A 22011-nucleotide genomic window follows, 5' to 3' on the forward strand; every position below is an offset into this window, starting at 1 on the left:
AAACAGTAGAAACTTCCACCCCGGTATGCAGCCACTTGGTGAGCTCTTGTCTTTTTGTAATTCCTTGTTTCTTGTTTGCTTTCCTGTTGTAAAGTCATGCTGTCTACTGTCGCTATGCTGCATCACTGTGTTCCGTCTGCTCGCTTGTTGATCGCTAAAAAATAATGCAATGCTCTGGTAGAAATCACGGTTTGGTCGCTAATAATCAAAGTTAAAAGTTCCAGAAATGGCGAAGCTATAAAGCTAACATATGTATTTATAGCTTGATATCCCATCTGTGTCATCCATGGTTGTTTTGTTGACTTTATGAGTGTTTGATGGAATGAATCGCCGGGACCCGCTTTTGATGCGGGCGCTTTACTTCCTGGTTTGCCGCGGGGCATTTTGGGAGTTGCAGTTTTTAGTGCAGATAATGACTAATGCACCTTTTGCATAGACGTTTTGTTAGGCTTTGAATATGGTGCGTGTACATGAAAAAAGGATTAATTATTATTATTACAGTTATTATAATATTCATGAAATTCTAAAATATGAAAATATAAATATAAAATGTTGATTAATGCATATGATGTTTAATTTAGTCATTAATAGTTGATTGATATTTTGATATTTGTTATGAAATATGGGTTATGTTATTTATTATTGTTGCTTATTGTTATTGGGTGAGGTTTTTTTTTTGGTTTTTTACCTGTTGCTTTTCAGAAAACAAATAAACAAACAAATTGGAAGACTGTAACTGAGTAATATCCTTTGTTGCCCTTTCCGTGGAGAGAAAACGGAACAGTCAGACATGTTAGCAAGACAAAGCGTCCTAGACTGTCTGAGGGAGAAGTCTTGCTTTGGCTGAATACTGTGGAGCCGCTAGGTAATAACGGAGCTGTTTCCAGAAGGAGGACGAGGGCTGCATGGAGCTTTGGCCCTTCCAGGTGACACAGTCTCCAGTCTCACTAAGGAACTGTAAGGTCTCCGGTAACAAACCACATTTCAACTCTTCTGTTGTGTCAGTGTTGATGAAAACCAAGCGAGTCTGCCTCTCAACAAGGGCTTCATGGAGGGCAATCAGCAGGCCAGACCCTGGACCAGGATCTGGAGAGGTGGGAACCAAAACCACGGCGCGACTCTGCTCTATGCACTCCAGCACTGCCTCCGCTTCAGCTGCAACCAACCACAGTTCAGTTGACACTTTATTTCATGATGTTTTTCTGCTAGAGGTCCTTCAGAGTACATCTTAAATACTCACCTTGGCCCGGTAAGACGTCACGTTCATAGAGACAGAGGCTGTAACCAAAGCGCTCTTCCAAAACTCTCTCCAGGTATTTTCTGTCTTCTTCATGTAGTCCTGCGTCTGCGTCGCTCTCGTAATACATCAAGAAGGCATCGTAGCTTTTACCATCTACGCAAACAACAACAAACAACAACAAACAACAACAAACAACAGCTTTGGTAGAGTCGACATAGCTGGCTGCTTTTAGCTAGCAGTTCTGGAAACAATGTGCACCTGTTACACAAAAACAGTGGTGGAAGAAGCATTTAGATCCCTTACTTCAGTAAAATAAAAGACCACACTGTGAAATGACTCCACTACAGTAAAAGTCCTGTATTCAAAACTTTACTGAAGTTAAAGTACAAAAGTAACAGCATCAAAATGCACTTAAGTAAACATAAAAGTACTAGAATTAGTAGTAGAATGGCCCCACTTATATTGTTATATTCTTATTATGTAAGCAGCATTTACTTTAGTCAGGCTAGGGCTAATTTTAACTACATAAAATAATGTTAACTAACTACTGGTTTAATTTCTAAAAATGCGTAATAATTTACATGATCATCTTTTTCATGTTAAATCTTGAGCCAAAAGTACAGTAACTAAAGCTGGCAGCTAAATGTAGTAAAAGTATGAAGTTACATAAATGTAAATACTCAAGTAAAGTTGAGGTACCTCAGAATTGTACTTGAGTAAATGCACTTAGTTACATTCCTCCACTGCACAAAAGTTATTGGAAAAAACAACAACATGAATCCCACCTGAGGGGCTGCGACAGCAAAGAGAGCGCTGCAGAAAAAGAGCGATGTCCGTTTTCAGTTTCAAACAAACAACAACTGTTGCAGCGATCACCACCAACATGATGCCCACAACGCAGAGGGCCAGGTAGAGGTGAGCTGGAGAAGCTGTCGGGATTTAAAGGACAAATAACTCCTAAATGTATCGTTCATTTAAAGGAGCAGACATCAGATGAATCCCAGGATTATCAGCTGAACTGATTCAAGCTTTAAAATGGCAAATAAAACACTGCAAGAAACAATGACATAAAGCAGCAGAAACAGTAAAGCTGAATCTCTGGACCATCCCTCTTCCATACCTTCTTTGGCCAAGTTGATGGTGACGGAGCTGGAGAAGCCCGTTTCAGACTCCAGACGACACGAGTAACGTTTCAATAGATCCTCCTCCGACACCTTTCTGAAGACTAAAGATGCTACCACCTTTATTTCTCCGGCAATATATTCCCTGTTAGGAAAAAAAAAATGTTTAAAGTGTGTGTGTGTGTGTGTGTGTGTGTGTGTGTGTGTGTCCAGTGTTTACCGTGAGTAATTGTAGAAAACAGGAAAGCTGCTGTTCTTTTTAATGAACGATTTCTCGCTGGACCAGAAAATGTCATCAAATTCTGAATACAGAACAGCTTGACAATCAATCACCTTTGGTGAGCCTAGAAAAAGCAGAGTTTACAGAATATTTCAAAGTAGGAAAGAAAGTATATAGATATACATGAATATGTATATTATTTAAGTAGTTTGTCCACAAGAAAAGATGAAAAACTCACCCAAATGTACATAAAATACATCACTGTTGTTTGGTGAGGTGATCGCTGGTATCATAGGTATTTCTGTGAAGAAAACTTGTACTTAGTTTTTTGTTAAAAATATAAAGATGAGCATGTTGTTTTTAAAAAAAATGCTCTTTTCTCACCTTTTGGTTGAACAATAAGCGGAACTGTAAAAGTCTTGTTATAGATCTGACCATAATACAGGTATAATCTGGTACAGGTGTAGACACCACCATTATTCTCCTCCACACGCGGGAAGTAGTTGCCTGTTGCTGGCAACTCGCCCTCCTGCAAGATAGATAATAAAGTTGAATTGAACTAAAGTATTTAAAAAAACAACCTAAAATACAAAACTCTACATCGCCCCCAAACTATGGTATACTTAAAAATGAATTAAGCAACATCACAGAGGTGATTATTTTATTCATTAATTTAAATGTGGCAACCTCCGTCTGATGTGTCCTTAAACCGCATTCTTTCTATTGGCCAGCAGGGGGCCTCAACTGAAGAGTCAGAAAAATGACCCTACTTCTTACTTGATTTATTACCTCAATAAACTTTCTCGTAACAAGTTTATGGTTTTAGGGCGTGGCTACCTTATGATTGGCAGGTTGTTAACCAGGCGTGTCGTCATCTTTGAACGTTTACCCTTTAACAGTTTGTTTTCAGTTCATCATGGATCAATGCAACATGTTGGTCACATAAGAATGTCTTGTTCAATGTTTGGTTGGACTAAAATACACTCTAAGAAGTCTGCTATTGAATGACAGTTGTGTCTTACTAACCATGCTAGCTAAGTAGCATAAGGCTTGACTACATCCACAATTATCATAAAGTCTATGTTTTACTGTGCATCATCAGGCCTGAGACCCAATCACTGTCATGATAGATATAATATATGACTGCACACTAGCGTTAGCTCACTACTCTAGACTGTCGCTGTTTATATTTTTGAGAATTAGCCTAGTATTAAAGCAGTTAAAAACTTAAGTTGTTAGCCTCACTGTGATAGCATTAGCTTTGTTTTTGCTCGTCTCTAATATTTTTTTAGTGATACAGTAATAGGGCCCAGTGGAGTTGTGCTGTATATCAGGATGGATGGAATGCATTTCCACCATCATTACTTGGTCGAAACAAAAATGATGCTGTATAAAGATATGTAGAGATTTGTAAATAAAGTGGGTTAAAACGTGCAGTCAGAGCTCCCCACCAGAACGATCACCTGACCTCATCTTGAGCTCTAATTTCAAATCTTCTGTGTTTACATACCTTGTTCCATATAATGCCGTTGCTGGTGATATTCGGGATGTTTGCAGCAGGTGTGTTTACATCAGGGCAATGCAACCTGCAGGCCTCTTCTGCAAAACATGTTTTAGAGTACTGGCTCTGCTTCTGATCCTCTCTGGACTGTGTTGTCTGTACTACCAGCCGGAACCACAACTGGCTGCTGCCATTCCTGTCATGCCATCAAAGAGAAAATAGGTTCATTTGAAGTTCATGTTGACATTTTAAACATTTTGCAGAGGCTGAATGTAAAAGTAGAGACAAGTTTCACGGATCAGTTTCCAAAATACACATTTTCCACTTGGCATGTGTGGCCTTCCTATACTCAGACAGTTTTGGTATCATTTGGTCTATAAATGTGTGCCATCACTTCATTACAACAGACCTTTAATGGCATTTGGTTTGTGTGTTAAGGTTTCGTCTCACCAAAGGGCCAGCGGACCAGAAGCTAATGGAGCTGATAACGCAGCTGTGTGTACTGAAGCAGGCGTAACCGCTTTCAGCCTTTATCAGTTATGAATTATGACATTCTGTTATCATTATGTCTATTACTTATTTTGTTCATGACTTTGGCTATTTGCTTATTCATTTAGGTCAGCTGTCTATGCAAGCAGCCAACACACTTCAAACCCCACATCTTTAACTTTGAAGACGAGCGGCCCGTTTCCTTTTCCCGAGCTGGATAATGGAGCGAGCTGATGCTTTGAGATAAGGCTTTTAGTGTGCTTCAGTGGGAAAACAAACATGAATCTGACCCTGATGTGACTTTAAATTGTGTCATGTTTATAATCTTGTTCAAGTTTAAACGTGATTTCCTGGAAAATGTGCTTCCTCCAAATAGAGGAATGCTGTTTATCAATTAGTTTGGACTTTACCCCGTGGAGCAGGAGTAATTCCCGTTTACAGCAGCGCTGAACAACACGAGGCTTCTCCCATGAAGCAGCATGGCCCTGTGCCTCTGCTCAGCTGGAGACATGTTGTTCAGATCCGTCTGCTGAGTGGAGGTCCAGGTGATCACCTCAGGATTACTGAACGCTCTGTGAAGAGGGCAGTACAGCGCCACCATCTCACCAGCTTTCACCTGTACTTCTCTTGCTATGTGCTGACTCACACCTGCAAACAAGTCTCACAAATTTTAGTTCATTTAAAACCATAACATGAATTTGTTTGTGGACAGTGAGAATTACATTTCAAATATATTATTATTGTATAGTCACATAGTGACTGGTTGCTGTTGTAATAAAAACATGTCTGTGGGTCCTGGGGTTAGCATTTAGAACAACTGTTTATGCAAACATAGTCAATAAACTGGTAAAGCGACCTAAGCTTTAAGAAGCTAAAAAGTTGTTATGAATTTAAAACGCACAGCTAACCTCAGCCACTGATACAGATTTATATTTGTGTGTGTTTATGATTCCACAGTTAAACTGTCTTATACAATATAATATTTTGCACTGACTTTTTAATATAGCATGTGTGTTAACACGGGAGAATATATTGGTTATTTTATATTATATTTCTGAGTGTTGAGTGTTTTCACAGGGATGAATCGGACCGTTCTGCTCTGAATCTGCCGATGGAAACCCAGAGTGAAGATGAGCATATTTGCAAAATGTCGAACTTTTCCTATAAAGTCTTTTCAGGTTTCTTTTGGAAACTCAAGGTCTCTGTTCCTAGATATGTTTTTTTTTAACCTGTTCTTCTATTATAAAGCTTTGTTTCTGACACACAACATTAACATTACAGTCATCTTATTATTATAATCCACCTTCAGTGATGAAGAAGTACTCAGATCCTTAACTTAAAGAAACAAAAGATTTTTAGCACCAGGTAGGGTGCAGAGTACTACTTGGTTCACTATCAAAAAAGTAGGAAGAATAATAATTTATTAAATACATTAATTGATTGAGCTTATGTCACATTTTTGTCAGTTCTTTCCAGCTCAATAGAACAATAATTCCTGGTAATATAATGATAAATTAACTGGGACCCAGATACGCGGCATAAAATAAGTTAATTTATATACATTTTTATACCTTTTTTGCAGGACCTCAATTCAATGCTTTCCAAGTATTTTCAAGATCCTGCTAACATGCTACTCTGTTATACGCTCAAACTCCTGCTAACATTAGACTACTAAGTATTAACTGCAAAAGTCTCATTACACATAAACCGGCTCCAGTCAGTGACGTAGTGTTCATAGTTATACAACTATAGGTAAGGAGCATTATATTTTTTTGTAGTTGGTCGAGGTAAAGCTAGATTTAAATACCTGATATTAGTTTAGTACAGTACAAAGGGACGAATCTAGCTGTGAGATGATTAATGAGGGTTGGAAGGAAGAAAAACAGTCCTGCTCCATAAATCTCTCTCTTTTTTTTAAGCTGGACTGTGTAAATTACTGAATAGTTGTAGCTCTCTGGGTCCGAAACTAAAACGTTTCAAAGGAGCCAGGTCGTGAGGTTAGAAAACCACTGGTTTAAATTTGTATTTAATTTAATCAACTCATAATGTATTTTATAAAATCATAATCTAACAGGTACCTTAAATTACACTCAAATGTAAAATAAATGTATTTAAGTAAAATATACAATATATTACCCTCTGAAATGTAACATAGGATAAAATAGAAATATCTAAATAGTAAGTAAATTATACCTCATGTACAGCACTGGAGTTAAATATTTAGTGAAGTAGCACCACTGATTATTATTATTTTTATTATTATTCGTAGTATATTCATGTCAGACTATGAATTCAATGTAATGAAACAAGATAAGGGGATGGTTATTCCCACATACTACCGACACATTTACACATTATTCAACCTGTCGACTGATGAAGAAGCATCTTACCGATCAGTGACGTGAGGAGAACAATCCCAAGTCCTCTAGCCATCACCATGACAACACAAGATCCAGAAGAGTCACTTGTGTCTTCTCTGAAACTCCTTGTCCTTATAATAATCCTGGAAACTGAAACCTTTCTTTCCTATTGACAAAAGGAAACTGAAACCTGAAAAGTGCAGTCCTTAATCAGAGCAAATAAAAAAAAATCATTTTATTCTACGTGTCATTCAAAACGTCGCCAAAAATAAATAAAAAATAAAGAATAGATACTGTGGCTTGTTTATTGTATTATTATAGCCTGAACGTTTTACTTATTATTATTTGTATTAGCCTATTATAAAGAAATGAAATATTACTTGATAGGCTATACAGTGTGCTTCCTGAATATGACTTTTTCTGGCTTTCGACATGAAAAACAAGAAAGCGTCTCTGTGTTGTTGTGACAGCCGCGCTGGAGACGGTGCGTGCCTTGCGGGGGCGCGTTGCGGGGCGCATTGCCACAGGCAACCAGCTGCGTTTCTCAGCGTCTCGTTTTGATCTCTGGCAGTTGCAGACAAACAGTGAGAAGACATTTACTTGGAAGAAGATTTTAAAGCTCCATTACCTGACAGAGATGACCGATATACTGCGGCTGGTGTCAGCAGCGGACAGAAGGACTCTACGGACCCTCTCACAGCTCTCTGAAGACGGTCTGAAAAACTTTTTCTGTGTGGTAAACTGTAGTGATGTGCGGATCGATACTGAAATATCAATACTTCCGATACCAGATCTGTATGCTCTAAAATCGATTCCCAAATGAAAATATCGATACTTTTGATACTTCAGTCATTTGTGGTCATGTATATTATTAACAGGAATACGGTGGAAAGTGACTAAACTATTCAGATCTTGTCAAAATGACACGCTGCTGGTAGGAACTACTTCTTCTTCCGCCGGGGTAAGAGCCTTATACGTAAACGGAAATGGCACTGTTGTTATAGGGTTATGAGACAAGTAACAAAAATGAATACATGTTTCAACAAATAGCTGCATGAGTTCAGTTTGGAGTAATAGCCTAATATGTGCATCACTGAGATAATCTCACATATAAAGCCTAGATTTATTCAGGTAAGGTTTCCTAAGATATCTATCATTTAAAGTGGATTATATAGACTAGGTGTCATTAAATTATACAGAGCAATTGTGATAAAACAGCCATGGTGAACTTAATAAAATATATAGCCTACTGGAAAAGATGGATAAAAAAATAACATTTTAACGATATAATATATTATTATTTACAATGAGTCTAATTTGCTTTAACTGTTAAATAAATATTTTAAAATGTTGGTACTTACCAACTTGTGCAAACATTAATTCAATATTTTACTGGCACTTTTTGAGTGACCCAGGATTATAAAAAAGCAAGTGTTTGTATCCCCTTCTTCCCCTTATATATTGTGAATGAGGCTGCTACCTCAGTATACTTCTGAGTTTAAAATAAATAGCTAAATAAGTGACTCTGATGTCTTGTATTCTTAAACTATTTGAAATACACTCCTTTTTTTAGATTAACCAGGCACATTAGGTGTATTTGCACAAAGTATCGGTATCGGATCGGTATCGCCGATACCAGCCTGAATTTTACTCAGTATCGGATCGGAAAGGAAATTGGTGGTATCGAACATCGCTAGTAAACTGTTTTCTGTTGTTTAAAATAGGCGGTGTAAACAATTCTAATACTCTGCGCATGTGCGTCTGCATGTCGTTCTATAACCCAGTGTTTCCCAACCTCTTTTGTGCCACGGCACATATTTTACATTAGAAAAATCACACGGCACACCACCAATCAAAAATGTCAATAAGACAGTAAAAAACACCCTAAATATGTTTAGAACTACATGTGTCTCCTCCTCCTTTATCTGAACTGGCGACATTGTACATGAACGATTCATTTGCAGACTATTTTTGTCGGCCGACGGAGCAGATCGTTCGGGGCAGGAAGTCGTGGACAGACACAAAAATAAAACATCCGGTATATTTTCAAAATAAAGTACCTCATGTTAACGGCGGGTCGTATTTTACAACTTGAAGACGTGATGATGGGCGGGGACAGACCTGAAGTCAACAGGTTAGAGGTTTTCACTCGTCTTTTCACCCCACTGACACCGCTCACTGCGGTGCTTGTTGTAAACAAACAGAGATCACTAAGTGAACACCTCCTGCAGCCAGGGGCGTGGCCACCGGGGCACCGGCTACCCCTGAAATGTGATTGGCCATCCCCCCACCAGAGCTGCCAATCAGTTTGTCCGAGTCGATTTTCACAAATATGCAGGATGCACCAAAGAAGAAGTACTCTGCTCCAGTCGCACTACAACTCTCATTCAGACTTGCACTTAGCTTGAACTAGATCACCTTAAAAGAAGAAAAAGAGGGTAAGTAAAGTCACTCACAATGTATAGTGTTAAATGATTTGCAAATGTTTTAAACAAGTTGATAATTAATTGTATCTAGAGTTCGCACAGTGTGCTAGCTTAGTATAATCAATTGAAGTTCATGGAAACATTAACCTGTGCAGGTGAAGGAGGAAAAAAACAAATGTTACAGCAACTCCAAGCTAGACTAATGGACTATAAAGCTTATGGACAGTTGAATATCTATCTATCATAAAGAAAGGAATAGGCTAGTAGTCTATAGCTATATATATTGATAGAAGTTTAAATTAACTGAATAGGATATGTCCACAATGTCAGGAAAAGCAGCAGGATTACTTTAAAATTGATCACATTTGAATACGTTCAGTTTATGTTATTCTTGTATTGACATTTTGAGTAACTGTTAAAACTTTTCCCATGAACTTTGCAAAGTGATGAGGTTGCGGGCAGCATTCTGCAGGTGGGCTAAATATCATATCAAAGTCATAATGGATAACCCTAAGCAATTAAATAAAAACAGTGTGTTTACATATCTTCTTGATGCAATAATTGAATAATTCATTGTGATCAGTTGGATCACGACAACACATGCCAGCAGGAGTCTCATAGTGGAAGCCCCCCCCCCCATGCTTCATGCCCCACCATCACCATCCCACCAACTGGGTATTTGTCCTCTTTTGCTTTAAGATTTCACAAAGCCTCTACAAATAACGTATCAATGATGATCAAGTCTAGTACATTAGTCAAACAGGAGAGCCAGCTTTTGTTCACAGGATTGTTTTTGAATTAAGTAACACTGAATTCTATATTGTTTATTATAAAAGTCATGTTTTATGCATAGTCTAAAATGTATTTCTTGTTCCCCTTCTTTCCAAGACATATCCTGGTGTCCAGCAGATGGACCAACTCAGCCTCTCCTGAGGGTTTATCTACAGACTGTACAAGGATAGAAAGAAGCCTTCAGAGGACTTCCGGTGGTGACGCGCCCAAGATGGCTGCATAGCTGAAGCGGGCCAAGCTAGCTTAGCTATTTTCCCCATTACTTCATAAATACGATCTGCAAACGTTTGCATACCAGTGGCGAAACAGCAACCCCAAAGAAATATGTCGCTAGAAAGCCATTATTTTACCCGCAACGCCTCTCAAAATCAACGAAACAAAAACACAGAGGAGATGGCGGACACAACTAAGATGGCGGACCCATCTCCACAAGAGGCTACAAGCGTGATGACTGAACTGCAGGGTATCAAGGATATCCTCGTGAGCCTATCTGCCGAAGTCTCGGGTGTAAAAAGAGGAGTAGAGGCGGTGTACCTCCTGCCCTGACCATGACAACGTACTCAATCCCAGTTCGAGTTTCAACTAGAAGATTCTTCAGACCTTGCACAACCTGTCGCACTTGTCACAACCTTGTGCACCCCGCTCGCTCCAAGCACACTCAGTGCCTCGTCAAGGGTGGACTCTGGAACTGTCAGTCTGCATGCCGCAAGTCTGAGTTCATCTCTGGCTTTGCTGCTCAGCATTCACTGGACTTCCTTGCCCTCACCGAGACATGGTTAACACCAACCAACTCCTCCACTCCTGCAGCTCTTTCTGCTGCCTTCTCCTTCTCTCACACCCCTAGACACACTGGTAGGGGTGGAGGAACAGGTCTCCTTATCAACCGTGACTGGAAGTTCTCCCTCCATCCACTCCCACAGTTCTCTCCACGGTTCTTTGAATTCCACGCTGTCTCTATAACCTCTCCCTCACCAATAACCATTGTTGTTCTCTACCGCCTACCTGGTCCCCTTGGAGAATTTCTGGAGGAGCTTGACGTCCTACTATCAAACTTCCCTGAAGATGGTCCACCACTTGTCCTTCTCGGGGACTTCAACATCCAGCCCGAGAAGTCAGCAGACCTACTACTTCTACTCTCCTCCTTCGCTCTTTTGCTCACTCCATCACCCCCTACTCACAAAGCTGGCAACCTCCTCGATCTCATTTTCACCAGGAGTTGCTCGACTACCAATCTCTCTGTAACCCCACTTCATGTCTCCGACCACTACTTTATCAAGTTCTCCCTCCCACTCTCCCGATCGGACTGTCTGTCCTCACCGACAGATACTGCACTGGTCCGCCACAACATTCGCTCTCTCTCTCCTCATGCTCTGGCCTCAACTGTTCTCTCATCCCTCCCTTCATCGGACTCATTCTCACTTCTGCAGCCCAACTCTGCAACCGACACTCTCCTTGCCACCCTCTCCTCCTCTCTTGACTCACTCTGTCCTCTCACTCCTCGGAAAGTGCTCCAGTCCTCCCCTGCCCCGTGGCTGTCGGACTCTGTGCGTGCCAACAGAGCTCCCCTACGGGCAGCAGAACGGAAATGGCAGAAAACTAAACACCCTGAGGACCTACGCAACTACCAATCTCTTCTTGCTGCCTTCTCATCTTTAATCTCAGCTGAAAAAAGCTCTTTCTATCAGACCAAAATCCAATCCTCATTCTCCAACCCCAAGAAGCTCTACTCCATCTTTACAAACCTCCTGGTCCCTCCAACCCCCCCTCCTACCTCCTCCCTCCTACCAACCCACTTTGTCAACCATTTCCTGAAAAAGATTGAGGACATACGCTCGTCATTTACCCATCCAGTCTTACAACCTGCCTCTCCTCCCTCCCCATCAGTGTCTCCCTCCCTCTCAGCATTCACTCCACTGTCTCCTCCTCAAGTGCTCAGCCTTGTAACCTCTGCCCGTCCTACCACTTGTCAGCTGGATCCTATTCCCTCCCACCTGTTTCAGTCTATTGCTCCTGATCTCCTCCCGTTCCTCTCCCATCTTGTCAACACTTCCTTGACTACTGGCTGCTTTCCTAACTCTCTGAAGGAAGCAAGGGTGAATCCTCTCCTAAAGAAATCCACCCTCGACCCATCCTTAGTGGACAACTACAGACCCGTCTCTCTCCTGCCGTTCCTCTCCAAAACTCTGGAACGGGCTATCTTCAATCAGCTGTCCTCCTATCTGCATGGGAACAACCTCCTTGACCCTCACCAGTCTGGTTTCAAGAAGGGCCACTCAACAGAGACTGCCCTTCTCGCTGTGACTGAACAGCTTCACAAGGCGAAGGCGGCCTCTCTCTCATCTGTGGTGGTTCTACTGGACCTTTCTGCAGCTTTTGACACTGTGGATCACCAGATCCTCATCTCCACCCTTCACCACCTTGGAGTATCTGGCTCTGCCCTCTCTCTGCTCAAATCCTACCTCAAGGACCGCACCTTCCGTGTAACTTGGAGGGGTTCTGTTTCAGAACCCGGTCTACTCACCACCGGGGTCCCTCAAGGCTCGGTCCTTGGTCCTCTCCTCTTCTCGATTTACACCAACTCCCTTGGCTCCCTCATCCACTCGCATGGCTTCTCCTATCATAGCTATGCCGACGACACCCAGCTAATCTTCTCATTTCCCCAGTCTGAAACACGTGCAGCAGCACGTATCTCTGCATGTCTGGCCGACATCTCCCAGTGGATGTCCTCGCACCACCTCAAACTCAACCTGGGAAAGACTGAGCTACTTTACCTCCCAGGGAAGGGCTCCCCCACCACTGACTTCCACATCACTGTCCAGGACACAGTGGTTGCCTCCACAGAAACCGCCAAAAACCTTGGCGTAACTCTTGACAACCAACTGTCCCTCTCAACAAACATCACCGCCACTACCAGATCTTGCAGATTCTTGCTGCATAACATCAGGAGAATCTGCCCGTTTCTCACCCAGAAGGCAGCTCAGGTCCTGGTCCAGGCACTGGTCATCTCACGCCTGGACTACTGCAACTCCCTCATGGCAGGCCTGCCTGCCAAAGCCATCCGACCTCTGCAACTCATCCAGAATGCAGCTGCTCGATTGGTCTTCAATCTTCCCAAATTTTCACACACAACACCCCTCCTCCGCTCCCTCCACTGGCTACCGGTGGCTGATACGCTTCAAGACTCTAGCTCTGGCGTACTCTGCTGCTAACGGTTCAGGTCCTACTTACATCCAGGACCTTGTCAAACTCTACACTCCTGCCCGTCCTCTCCGCTCTGCATCAGCCAAACAGCTTGCGACTCCCACCCTGCGTGGGTCAACTCGCCTCAAAACCACTTCCAGACTTTTCTCTGTCTTGACTCCCAAATGGTGGAACGAGCTCCCCACCGACATCAGGACCTCAGACAGCCTGTACATCTTCCGCCGCAGGCTGAAGACCTATCTCTTCCAACAATACCTCGGTTAAGTCATGGTCACCTAACAGATATATATATTAAAAAAAAAAAAAAAGTTCTTATTCTTTTCTTTTCTTTTCTTCTTTAACATATAGCACTCCTTAGCAATGACAGTTAGCTCTTAAAGTTCTGTACTGACTTGATTCCTATGGTCTATGTCTAGTACCATCAGGTTGAATGCACTTATTGTAAGTCACTTTGGACAAAAGCGTCTGCTAAATGACATGTAATGTAATGTAATATAATGAATGAAACAGTGAAAAGCCTGGGCTGCAGAATTGCTGAGGCAGAGTCCAGAATATCCAAGCTGGAGGATGAAGAGGCAAAAAGGGCCCCAGTGGTGTGCGACCTAGAGAAGCAGAATCACATACTAAAGGAGAAAATAACAGTACTAGAAGGCTTCTCCCGGCGTCAAAACATACGTATCGCGGGGGTGAAAGAAGGAATGGAGGGTTGCGACTGGGATGGCTTTATGAAAACACTGCTATCAGAGGCACTGGATATTAATGTCGATGACTGGTATGAAGTTGACAGGATCCACCGGGTCGGCCCCCGACCGGGAGACAACGCCAGGCCAAGACACATCATTGTCTGGTTCCTCCGGGACAAGGCCAAGGCTGCCGTGTTAATGGCAGCGAGAAAGAAGAAACAAGTCACCTGGAATGGCACAAGGATTTTTTTCTTCCAAGACTATGCTCAGGAGATACAGCAGAAGTGCAAAAAATATGAGGAGGTGAGACAAATTCTCTGTAAGCGTAATGTGGAATATGCTCTCCGTTATCCAGCAATAATTACTTTTTCGCTGAACAACCGGCGGTACGAGTTTTCATCTGCAGCCGAGGCTAAAGCGTTTCTCACCCGCCACGGAGGCAAGGGAACGACGGGGGCCAGCGGAGGAGAAGAGTGCGACACCGACAATAGGCCTACATGAAAATTTGGAATAATGCCGAAAATACGCTGAGGATACTGAGCTGATCGTGAGAGTTTTTTTTTTTACATGTATGTGGACAGAGACTTTACGGATAAGATTAATCCCATAGAAGCTCCGGAGGGAGTAAGGAGCAATTATTATTGTGGACGAAAACTGACAATACTCGGAGCAACAGGAGCGGAGTTATATCCGGATGATTGACTGGTAATATTTCTGATCATTGGACTTTTTTTTTTTTAATTCTTTAGTGTCATCATATTATATGGCATGAGGTCAGAGTCTCCGGTAAGGTATCATTTGTTTTCTTTTCTTAATATGAGGATGCGCGCATAGTGCGCGCGTATGCACTACTTTTTTCGTTGTAGCTGCTCCTTGTTTACCATAAAGTTATCACTCAATAACATGCTTGTAAATTTAAGCTCTCAGACAGCCACTTTATAAATTTATGCTTCATAACAGACACGTTTATTGCAATGGTTAGAAACGATACTTAAACACAGGGGGAATGGAGAGTTGGCTGGCCTCGGAGGCACAGTTGAGGGATCCATACAGGAAGGTTTGATGTTGGAAAGTAACATGTTTGTAGGCTGCTGTTGCAGTGTGTTTCTAAGTTTGTGTTTGTTCAGTGTGTAACCCTAGGTGTCTCATGCAGATATAGCTGTAATACTTGTAACTTTGTATTCCTGAAAACATTTAATATCAGAGGTGTGGCAACCAAGATGGTGGGACATTATATGAAGGGATGGTTGTATGATAATATATTAGGAGAGCAACATGGCGCTGTTTAAAATTGTAACTTGTAATATATCAAGGTGCAATAACATGGTCAGAAGAAAAAAAAGGCTGATATAGCCCTCATTCAAGAGACCCATCTAAACGATGAGGAGGCAGCAAAACTCTTGCCAGATTCATAAACATGTCTTGCACAAGGAAGGTAGATGGGTTATATTGGATGTCACTTTTGAGGGTCAAAGGATGACCATTGCTAATATCTATGCTCCTAATTCTGTCAACCCAGACTTTTTTTCACGAAGTCTGTAACCTAATTAGAAATATGGGGAACAGTAATATAATTATTGGGGGGGATTTTAATCAAGTAAGGGATTTAATAATGGATAAAACATATCAACCTACTCAAACAAACACTGCTGGTGTTGTGGCAATAGATGTGTTGTCAGAAGAGTTGGGTCTTGTCGATATTTGGAGATTATTGCATCCACATGAAAAGGACATTACTTTTTTTTCACATCCCCACTCAAGTTATTCTAGGATGGATTACTTTCTCTTATCTCGTGATATGGTCAGCCAGGTGCTGAGTTCTACAATTGGAAATATAGTGCTATCGGACCATGCACCAGTGGATATAGTCCTTCATCCCTTAGATAGAACATAAAAAAGCATGAGATGGCGTTTTAACAACTGTATGCTGAACAGGGAAGAAAATTGCAACTTTATTAAATCTGAGATGCAGGAATTCTGGGAACACAATGAAGGCTCTATAGAAGACCATGGGGTAATGTGGGATGCTTTCAAATCCTCTCTGAGGGGGCGTATTATTCAAAGTACCTTTATCAAAAAAGCAGAAAGTCAAAGGCTACTCAAATTAGAGCAAGACATCAAAAAGCTTGAAAAGCAACACACAGAGCGACAAGACTCTGATACGTGGGGTAAATTGAATGAACTTAAATGTGAACTAAATGACATACTGAACAGGAAAACTGAATTTGCCCTTTTCTGTACCAGGCAGAAATATTTCGAGCAGGGAGAACGAGCTGGTAAAGTACTGGCACACAGAGTAAAACAAATACAATCTCAAAATGTTATTCCATCGATTTTTGATAAAGACAATAACCTTATTACGAACAAAAGAGACATAAATACCACCTTTAGGGAATTTTATCAGGACTTGTATACATATCAGGGTGGGACAGACAAACACAAATTAGAAAGTTTTTTTTTCCTCAATTGAAATTCCTACCCTATCTCAGGATGGGAGAGTACTTCTGGAGGATGATATTTCCGTAGATGAAGAAAGCAATCAGAAGTCTCAGGTTAGGAAAGGCCCCTGGAAACGATGGGTTCTCAGTAGATTTCTATCAGAAATTCATGGATGATCTTGCCCCTAGATTACTAGTTGTTTATCAAGATACATTTCATAGAGGTAGGTTACCTGGAAGCATGAGTTATTACACTACTGCTTAAAAAGGGTAGAGATCCACAGCAGTGTGCTAATTATTGCCCTATACCTTTGATTAATGTGGATGAGAAAATTCTCGCCAAAATCTTAGCGACTAAGATTGGAAGAAGTGGTCCCATTTCTCATTCATCAGGATCAGGTGGGGTTTATGGAGGGCAGCTCTGCAGACAACCTTCGAAGACTTTTACACATTATGTGGAGGACGAGAAATTATGACACACCAATGGTTGCCTTTTCATTAGACGCAGAAAAGGCGTTTGATAAAGTGGAGTTCCCTTTTTTGTTTTATACGCTAGAAAAATTTGGATTTGGTCAAATATGTAGGAAGTGGGTGGAAATAATGTACTCTGATCCATCAGCCACAGTCTTAACTAATGGGATTATGTCACCTCAAATCAGACTAAATCGTGGGGTTCGACAAGGCTCACTTTTATCACCTCTAATCTTTGCTATGTTTCTTAAACCCCTGGCTATAGCCTTGCGGACTAATTCAAATATACAGGGTGTGCAGGCGGGTCAAGAAGAACACAAGCTCCTGCTGTATGCGGATGATGTATTATTGATGTCTAGTAATCCTGAATCCTCAGTCCCAGAAATTTGCTCAGTGATAAATCTGTTCTCAGAGATAACTGGTTATACTGTTAATTGTTCAAAATCAGAAGCCATGCCGTTATCAAAATTGTGCCCCCCAGATATTAGAAAGAACTGGAAATTCAGATGGATGCCTGAAGGATTAACATATCTGGGCATTAAATTAACGCCAGGCCTGGAAAAAATAATGGAAGCCAACATATCTCCAGTTATTCAGAAAACTCAAATTTTGTTACAAAATTGGGATAAGATCTATATTTACCTGTTGCGCAGACTCAATCTAGTTAAAATGATTTTAACTCCCAAGATCAATTATATCACTTCCATGTTACCGTTAAAATTTCCTTCCTCACTACTTAAAACGTACAACAGTATGATAGAGAAGTTTATATGGGCAGGAAAAAGCCCTTGTTTAATCGGACTAAGTTATATGCTGCAAAAGACAAGGGGGGTTTAGCATTATCACGAATAGACTGGTATCATTTGTCTTTTTCTTTATCACAGTTATCTAAAATTCACCTGCCGCCTACAAGGATCCCTCTATGGGTCAGGATAGAGGAGCAACTGGTACATCCATTTTCGGTGGAGGCCTTCCTCTCACAAACAGATAGACCAGTCCCCTCTCAAGACCCGGTAATGGCTTTTGCTAGAGAGACATGGAAAATTGCTCATCAAATAACAAAAAAATATCCATATTTATCAAGCAGATCCTCCTTATGGTATAACAAGAAACTGTTAATACATAAGAAAAGTTTCTTCTGGGACAAATCATTTGATGAAATTAAGACTAAATATAATTTGTGTAACTCAGAATTTTGGCGATATTTACAAATCAGACATTGCATTCTCTAAAACAAACATATTCAGCACAGTCGGACAGAAATCCAGGTAATTTCCCACAAGATTGGAGAGAGACAGAGGAGCTTCAAAGTTCTATGAACTTATTAGAAGTACACAAGTGCCAGAACTGGATGGTCTAAAAGCATGTTGGGATAGGGACCTGGCTCAAGAGATTCCAGAAGATGATTGGAAGAAATTATGTGCATCATGGCATGGTTATTCACGTGAAGCACAATCACAACTCATTTGTTATAAGATATTAAATAGATCCTACTGGACCCCTTCCAAACTGGCAAGACTGAAACTCCGTAACAGTGATTTATGTTGGAGATGTAATGGAAAGGTTGGAACTCTGGTGCATATGCTATATGAGTGTGACAAAACTAAAGACGTGGAATGCAATAATTTTGTTTGTGAATAAGGTTCTGGGCACACACTTGGTCAAAAACCCTTGTTTGATCCCCGAGAATGCCCTGAAATAGGGACTTCTGGACCAGCTCTCCACTAAGGGATTACGTTCCCTACACTATGGATATTATCACAATAAGTGTTCCAGGAACTTTATAAACTGGTGGCGAGGAGACTCGCCTAGCTCTAACTGCCTACTCCGAACACCTGCCCTGCTCAATCCAGAATGGCACCTGTTGAATAACCCAGGAATCACAGATACCACGCTGGCCACGCCCGTTTAAAAGACTGGGCAGATACTGACAAATGCTCATAAGATGTTTTTCTTATCCATGTAACTGTAACAAGGTAACATGTATTTGTTTGTATTTGTCTGGCATGAACATCAATAAAAAAAAAAGAAAGAAAGACGCCTTCAACAGTTCATGGTTCAAGCTCTTCTCATGGTTGGAGGACTCACTAAATCATGACTCTACCTGTTGCTTTGTATTTGTTGACCACTTTGCCCATCAACACTAAAACAGGTGCATTTAGCTGTTATAATCCTGTTTGTTAATAATGTACACAAACTGTCTCTAACTGTTATAAGTAATGTTAGAGTGGCAATAAAGTTGCTCATAACTAAACTCAACTGGTTGTTTTTGTCTCATTAAGGTAATAAAGAGGCTTAGATCCCTTAGAAACACAAGCTTTTTATCTTAATACGTATACTATTACTACCAGGTTATACACCAGTATAGTCTTCACGAGCATAGATCAACCCATTCAAACAAACAAAACATTTTACTCAGTCAGATACAATTTCAAAATGCTGGAGGCGACACTGTTCTGTGCATTATTTGGGTAAATAAAATAGTTATATACATACCTCAGCCTACTGTTTATTATGTTTAAGACTGTGGGACATTTAAACATTTATTATTTAAATGTAATTTCAGTGTGCCACCCTTCCACAGTCTGTGCCCCGAGCGTGCCCCCCCCCAAGAAGAAAATCCTAGACACGCCCCTGCCTGCAGCAGCAGCACATACACACTGTACTGCTACAGAGCTAACTGTAGCTATCTGTAGCTAACGAGGTCGCCCGGCTTGTTAGCGCTCATTAAGACGGAGTCGCTAGATTTGTCTCCAGTCATTAATGAGGAGATGTTGATTCTCTTCCGGTTATATCACTTGATTACGTGTGAATTCGCGAGATTCGCTGATACACTGCTCTCTGTTGGAAGAGCATTTAATTGTTCTGCCTCTCATTTCACGCCGCTCACTTAGAGTACCAATCAGGTGAAATTGGATCATCTTCCACGGCACACCTGATGATTTCTGCCACGGAACAGCGGTTGGGAATCACTGCTATAACCAAGCTTAATGTGTGTTTTTGTTTTCAGATATTAACTGTATTTGGGCAGATGTATCCGCGTATATTGAACGTCAGATGACCCTACAGAAGGTCTGTCTCTCTATCTATCTATCTATCCATCCATCCATCCATCCATCCATCCATCCATCTACTGTATCACTGATTGAGTGCTTCATTGTAACAGGGGGTTAATCTGGCAGGGCTGGGGACCTTCACCTTCTCTCAGCAGAAGTTGAACATAGGAAACAAGTTCACAATAATCCAAAGACCCATCTTCCTCCTGGCTGGGAAACTAGTCAAGTCTCTGGGTTTAAAGCAGGTCAGGCCACTGGCTGCAGGTGAGCCCATTTTTGAAGTTGAGCCATGGTTTCTGAGGATTTTTTTCAGCCCATATGCATCTGAAAAAAGTGACACAAAAAGGATAAAAAATTAAATAAATAATATATACATATGACATACAAATATTTTAACTCACCCGATGCAGCAAGAAATATTCAGAAATATTAGAATCAGATGATAGTTGGGGGGTTGTATTACTTTATTGCTTATTTACTCATAAATATAATGCTGTAGGTATACTCAACATTGGAAGCCACATTTTAGGGGCTTTAGGTATTATTTAATTTCAATATAATTTCAGGCTGGATAATTAAAAAAAAAAAAATAACAGTTTCTCTCAGTCGCTTTGGTGCATTTCTCACATCAATATTAACATTTACACAGTTAGTTCAACCTCCACAACATTTAGTCATTTGTGCACATCATAGTAGCAGTTTCTCATTCCTTACAACATATTACAAATACTTATGGATATGCATCAAGTGCTTTCATACAACTCTGCTGTTTTATAACATTATCATTTGCTTATGTCTCGTCAGTCAAGATTAACTATACTTGTGAATGCTGAATAGTCTTTCCATATAAAACTAATAGTCCTCATCTCATTGCTTGAGTCATTACATACAAAAATGTTGAACTAGTTGTCAAAATCTGTCGAGCAAATTTTATACATTTTTTTTAAATCTTTATTTTTTACTGAAAATTTTTCCGGAATTAAATAGGTGAAACTCAGGTGAAACTCAGGTGGAACTTTCAGGTGAAACTCATCTTTCACTGATCAGAAGGGGTGTGTGACGCATTAGTTGAACCAATAATACGCCACTTCTCTACAATCACTCAGAGCTGAATCCCATAAACCATAAACACTTTACAACATATATGAACCAAGCAGGACATAGTGTGGACCATTTCTACAACACTGTGACACTGTACACTGCACAGCTCTACCCAAAGGGAGTTTATGTTTGTTGTAAATAAGGCTGTTGTTTTCCTTTTGCACAATGCTGTGAACTAATTAGAATTGAAAAGAGCTTATACATTTACAGAGTAAACTGTCATAATGAAAACATGACAAAGCCATTTGATTATCTTGTTCATAAACAATGTCAGGTGTCAGGACTTTTCATTTTGATGACACAGACACTTTCACTGAAATGAATACTTGCTTTTGAGGAATGAGCTATCCATTTTGAGCAAGTGACACACGTTTGCAGGTTAACAACTAGGTTTTGCAGTTTGTACTAATTGTTTTGAGAAATGCATTAACCCTGGAGCAAATTTAAATATTGATGTGAGAAATGCAGCAAAGCGACTGAGAAAAACTGTAATAAAAGAACATTAAGTATTATTGTTTTTTCTCCCTTGCAGCAACACATCTACCAGTGGTGCAATTGAACTTTGCAGCTGTGTCGCAAGAGACTCCTTTCAGTCGAGACGTAGTGGAGGGCTGCATTAGAGAAACTCTTCTTCTCCTGTTCAGAGCTTTAGCTTCCGAACAAAACCTATTCCTCACCTTCCAGGGAATTGGAGTTTTGTCCTTCAAGAACAACAAGGTGGCCCACTTGCTCATACTGTATTTCTTAGTTGTAGACTATGACCATTGTTTTTCTGTTTTATCGAATCTCATCTGATATTATTCAAAGGTGCGGATGAAGTTCAACAGAGATTTTATTAATGCCATGGATGGAACAGGTCGGCTGCTGTTGGCCTTTAATACTGTAAGTATACACACAAAGAAATGGTGGGTT

At 40.7% G+C, this 22011-nt stretch overlaps 2 protein-coding genes and 1 long non-coding RNA gene across 3 annotated transcripts in view; 2 read left to right on the forward strand and 1 right to left on the reverse strand.

Moving 5' to 3' along the window:
- On the forward strand, nt 1-4778 carry LOC131987034 (uncharacterized). The gene is made up of 3 exons (XR_009395726.1): nt 1-38; nt 4521-4577; nt 4700-4778. It is a non-coding gene; the product is annotated as an uncharacterized LOC131987034 (long non-coding RNA).
- On the reverse strand, nt 95-8258 carry LOC131987023 (interleukin-18 receptor 1-like). Its single transcript, XM_059352177.1, has 10 exons — nt 6962-8258; nt 4982-5219; nt 4092-4278; nt 2966-3110; nt 2820-2882; nt 2582-2705; nt 2361-2506; nt 2026-2169; nt 1241-1393; nt 95-1155 (listed from the first exon to the last, which is right to left on the reverse strand). Exons 1-10 carry the CDS (start codon nt 7008-7010, stop codon nt 812-814), a joined length of 1593 nt encoding a protein of 530 aa, XP_059208160.1. The 5' UTR covers nt 7011-8258; the 3' UTR covers nt 95-811.
- Nucleotides 7519-22011, forward strand: part of LOC131987013 (coiled-coil domain-containing protein 81-like) — a 23835-nt gene continuing 9342 nt past the window's right edge. Inside the window, exons 1-5 of the mRNA XM_059352167.1 lie at nt 7519-7644; nt 19953-20014; nt 20109-20262; nt 21632-21816; nt 21907-21981. Of these exons, the coding sequence (XP_059208150.1) occupies nt 7569-7644; nt 19953-20014; nt 20109-20262; nt 21632-21816; nt 21907-21981 (552 nt within the window). The 5' untranslated portion in view covers nt 7519-7568. The remainder of the gene's footprint in view (nt 7645-19952; nt 20015-20108; nt 20263-21631; nt 21817-21906; nt 21982-22011) is intronic.

This window comes from Centropristis striata, chromosome 2, assembly GCF_030273125.1.
Source record: "Centropristis striata isolate RG_2023a ecotype Rhode Island chromosome 2, C.striata_1.0, whole genome shotgun sequence".
Classification (NCBI taxonomy): domain Eukaryota; kingdom Metazoa; phylum Chordata; class Actinopteri; order Perciformes; family Serranidae; genus Centropristis; species Centropristis striata.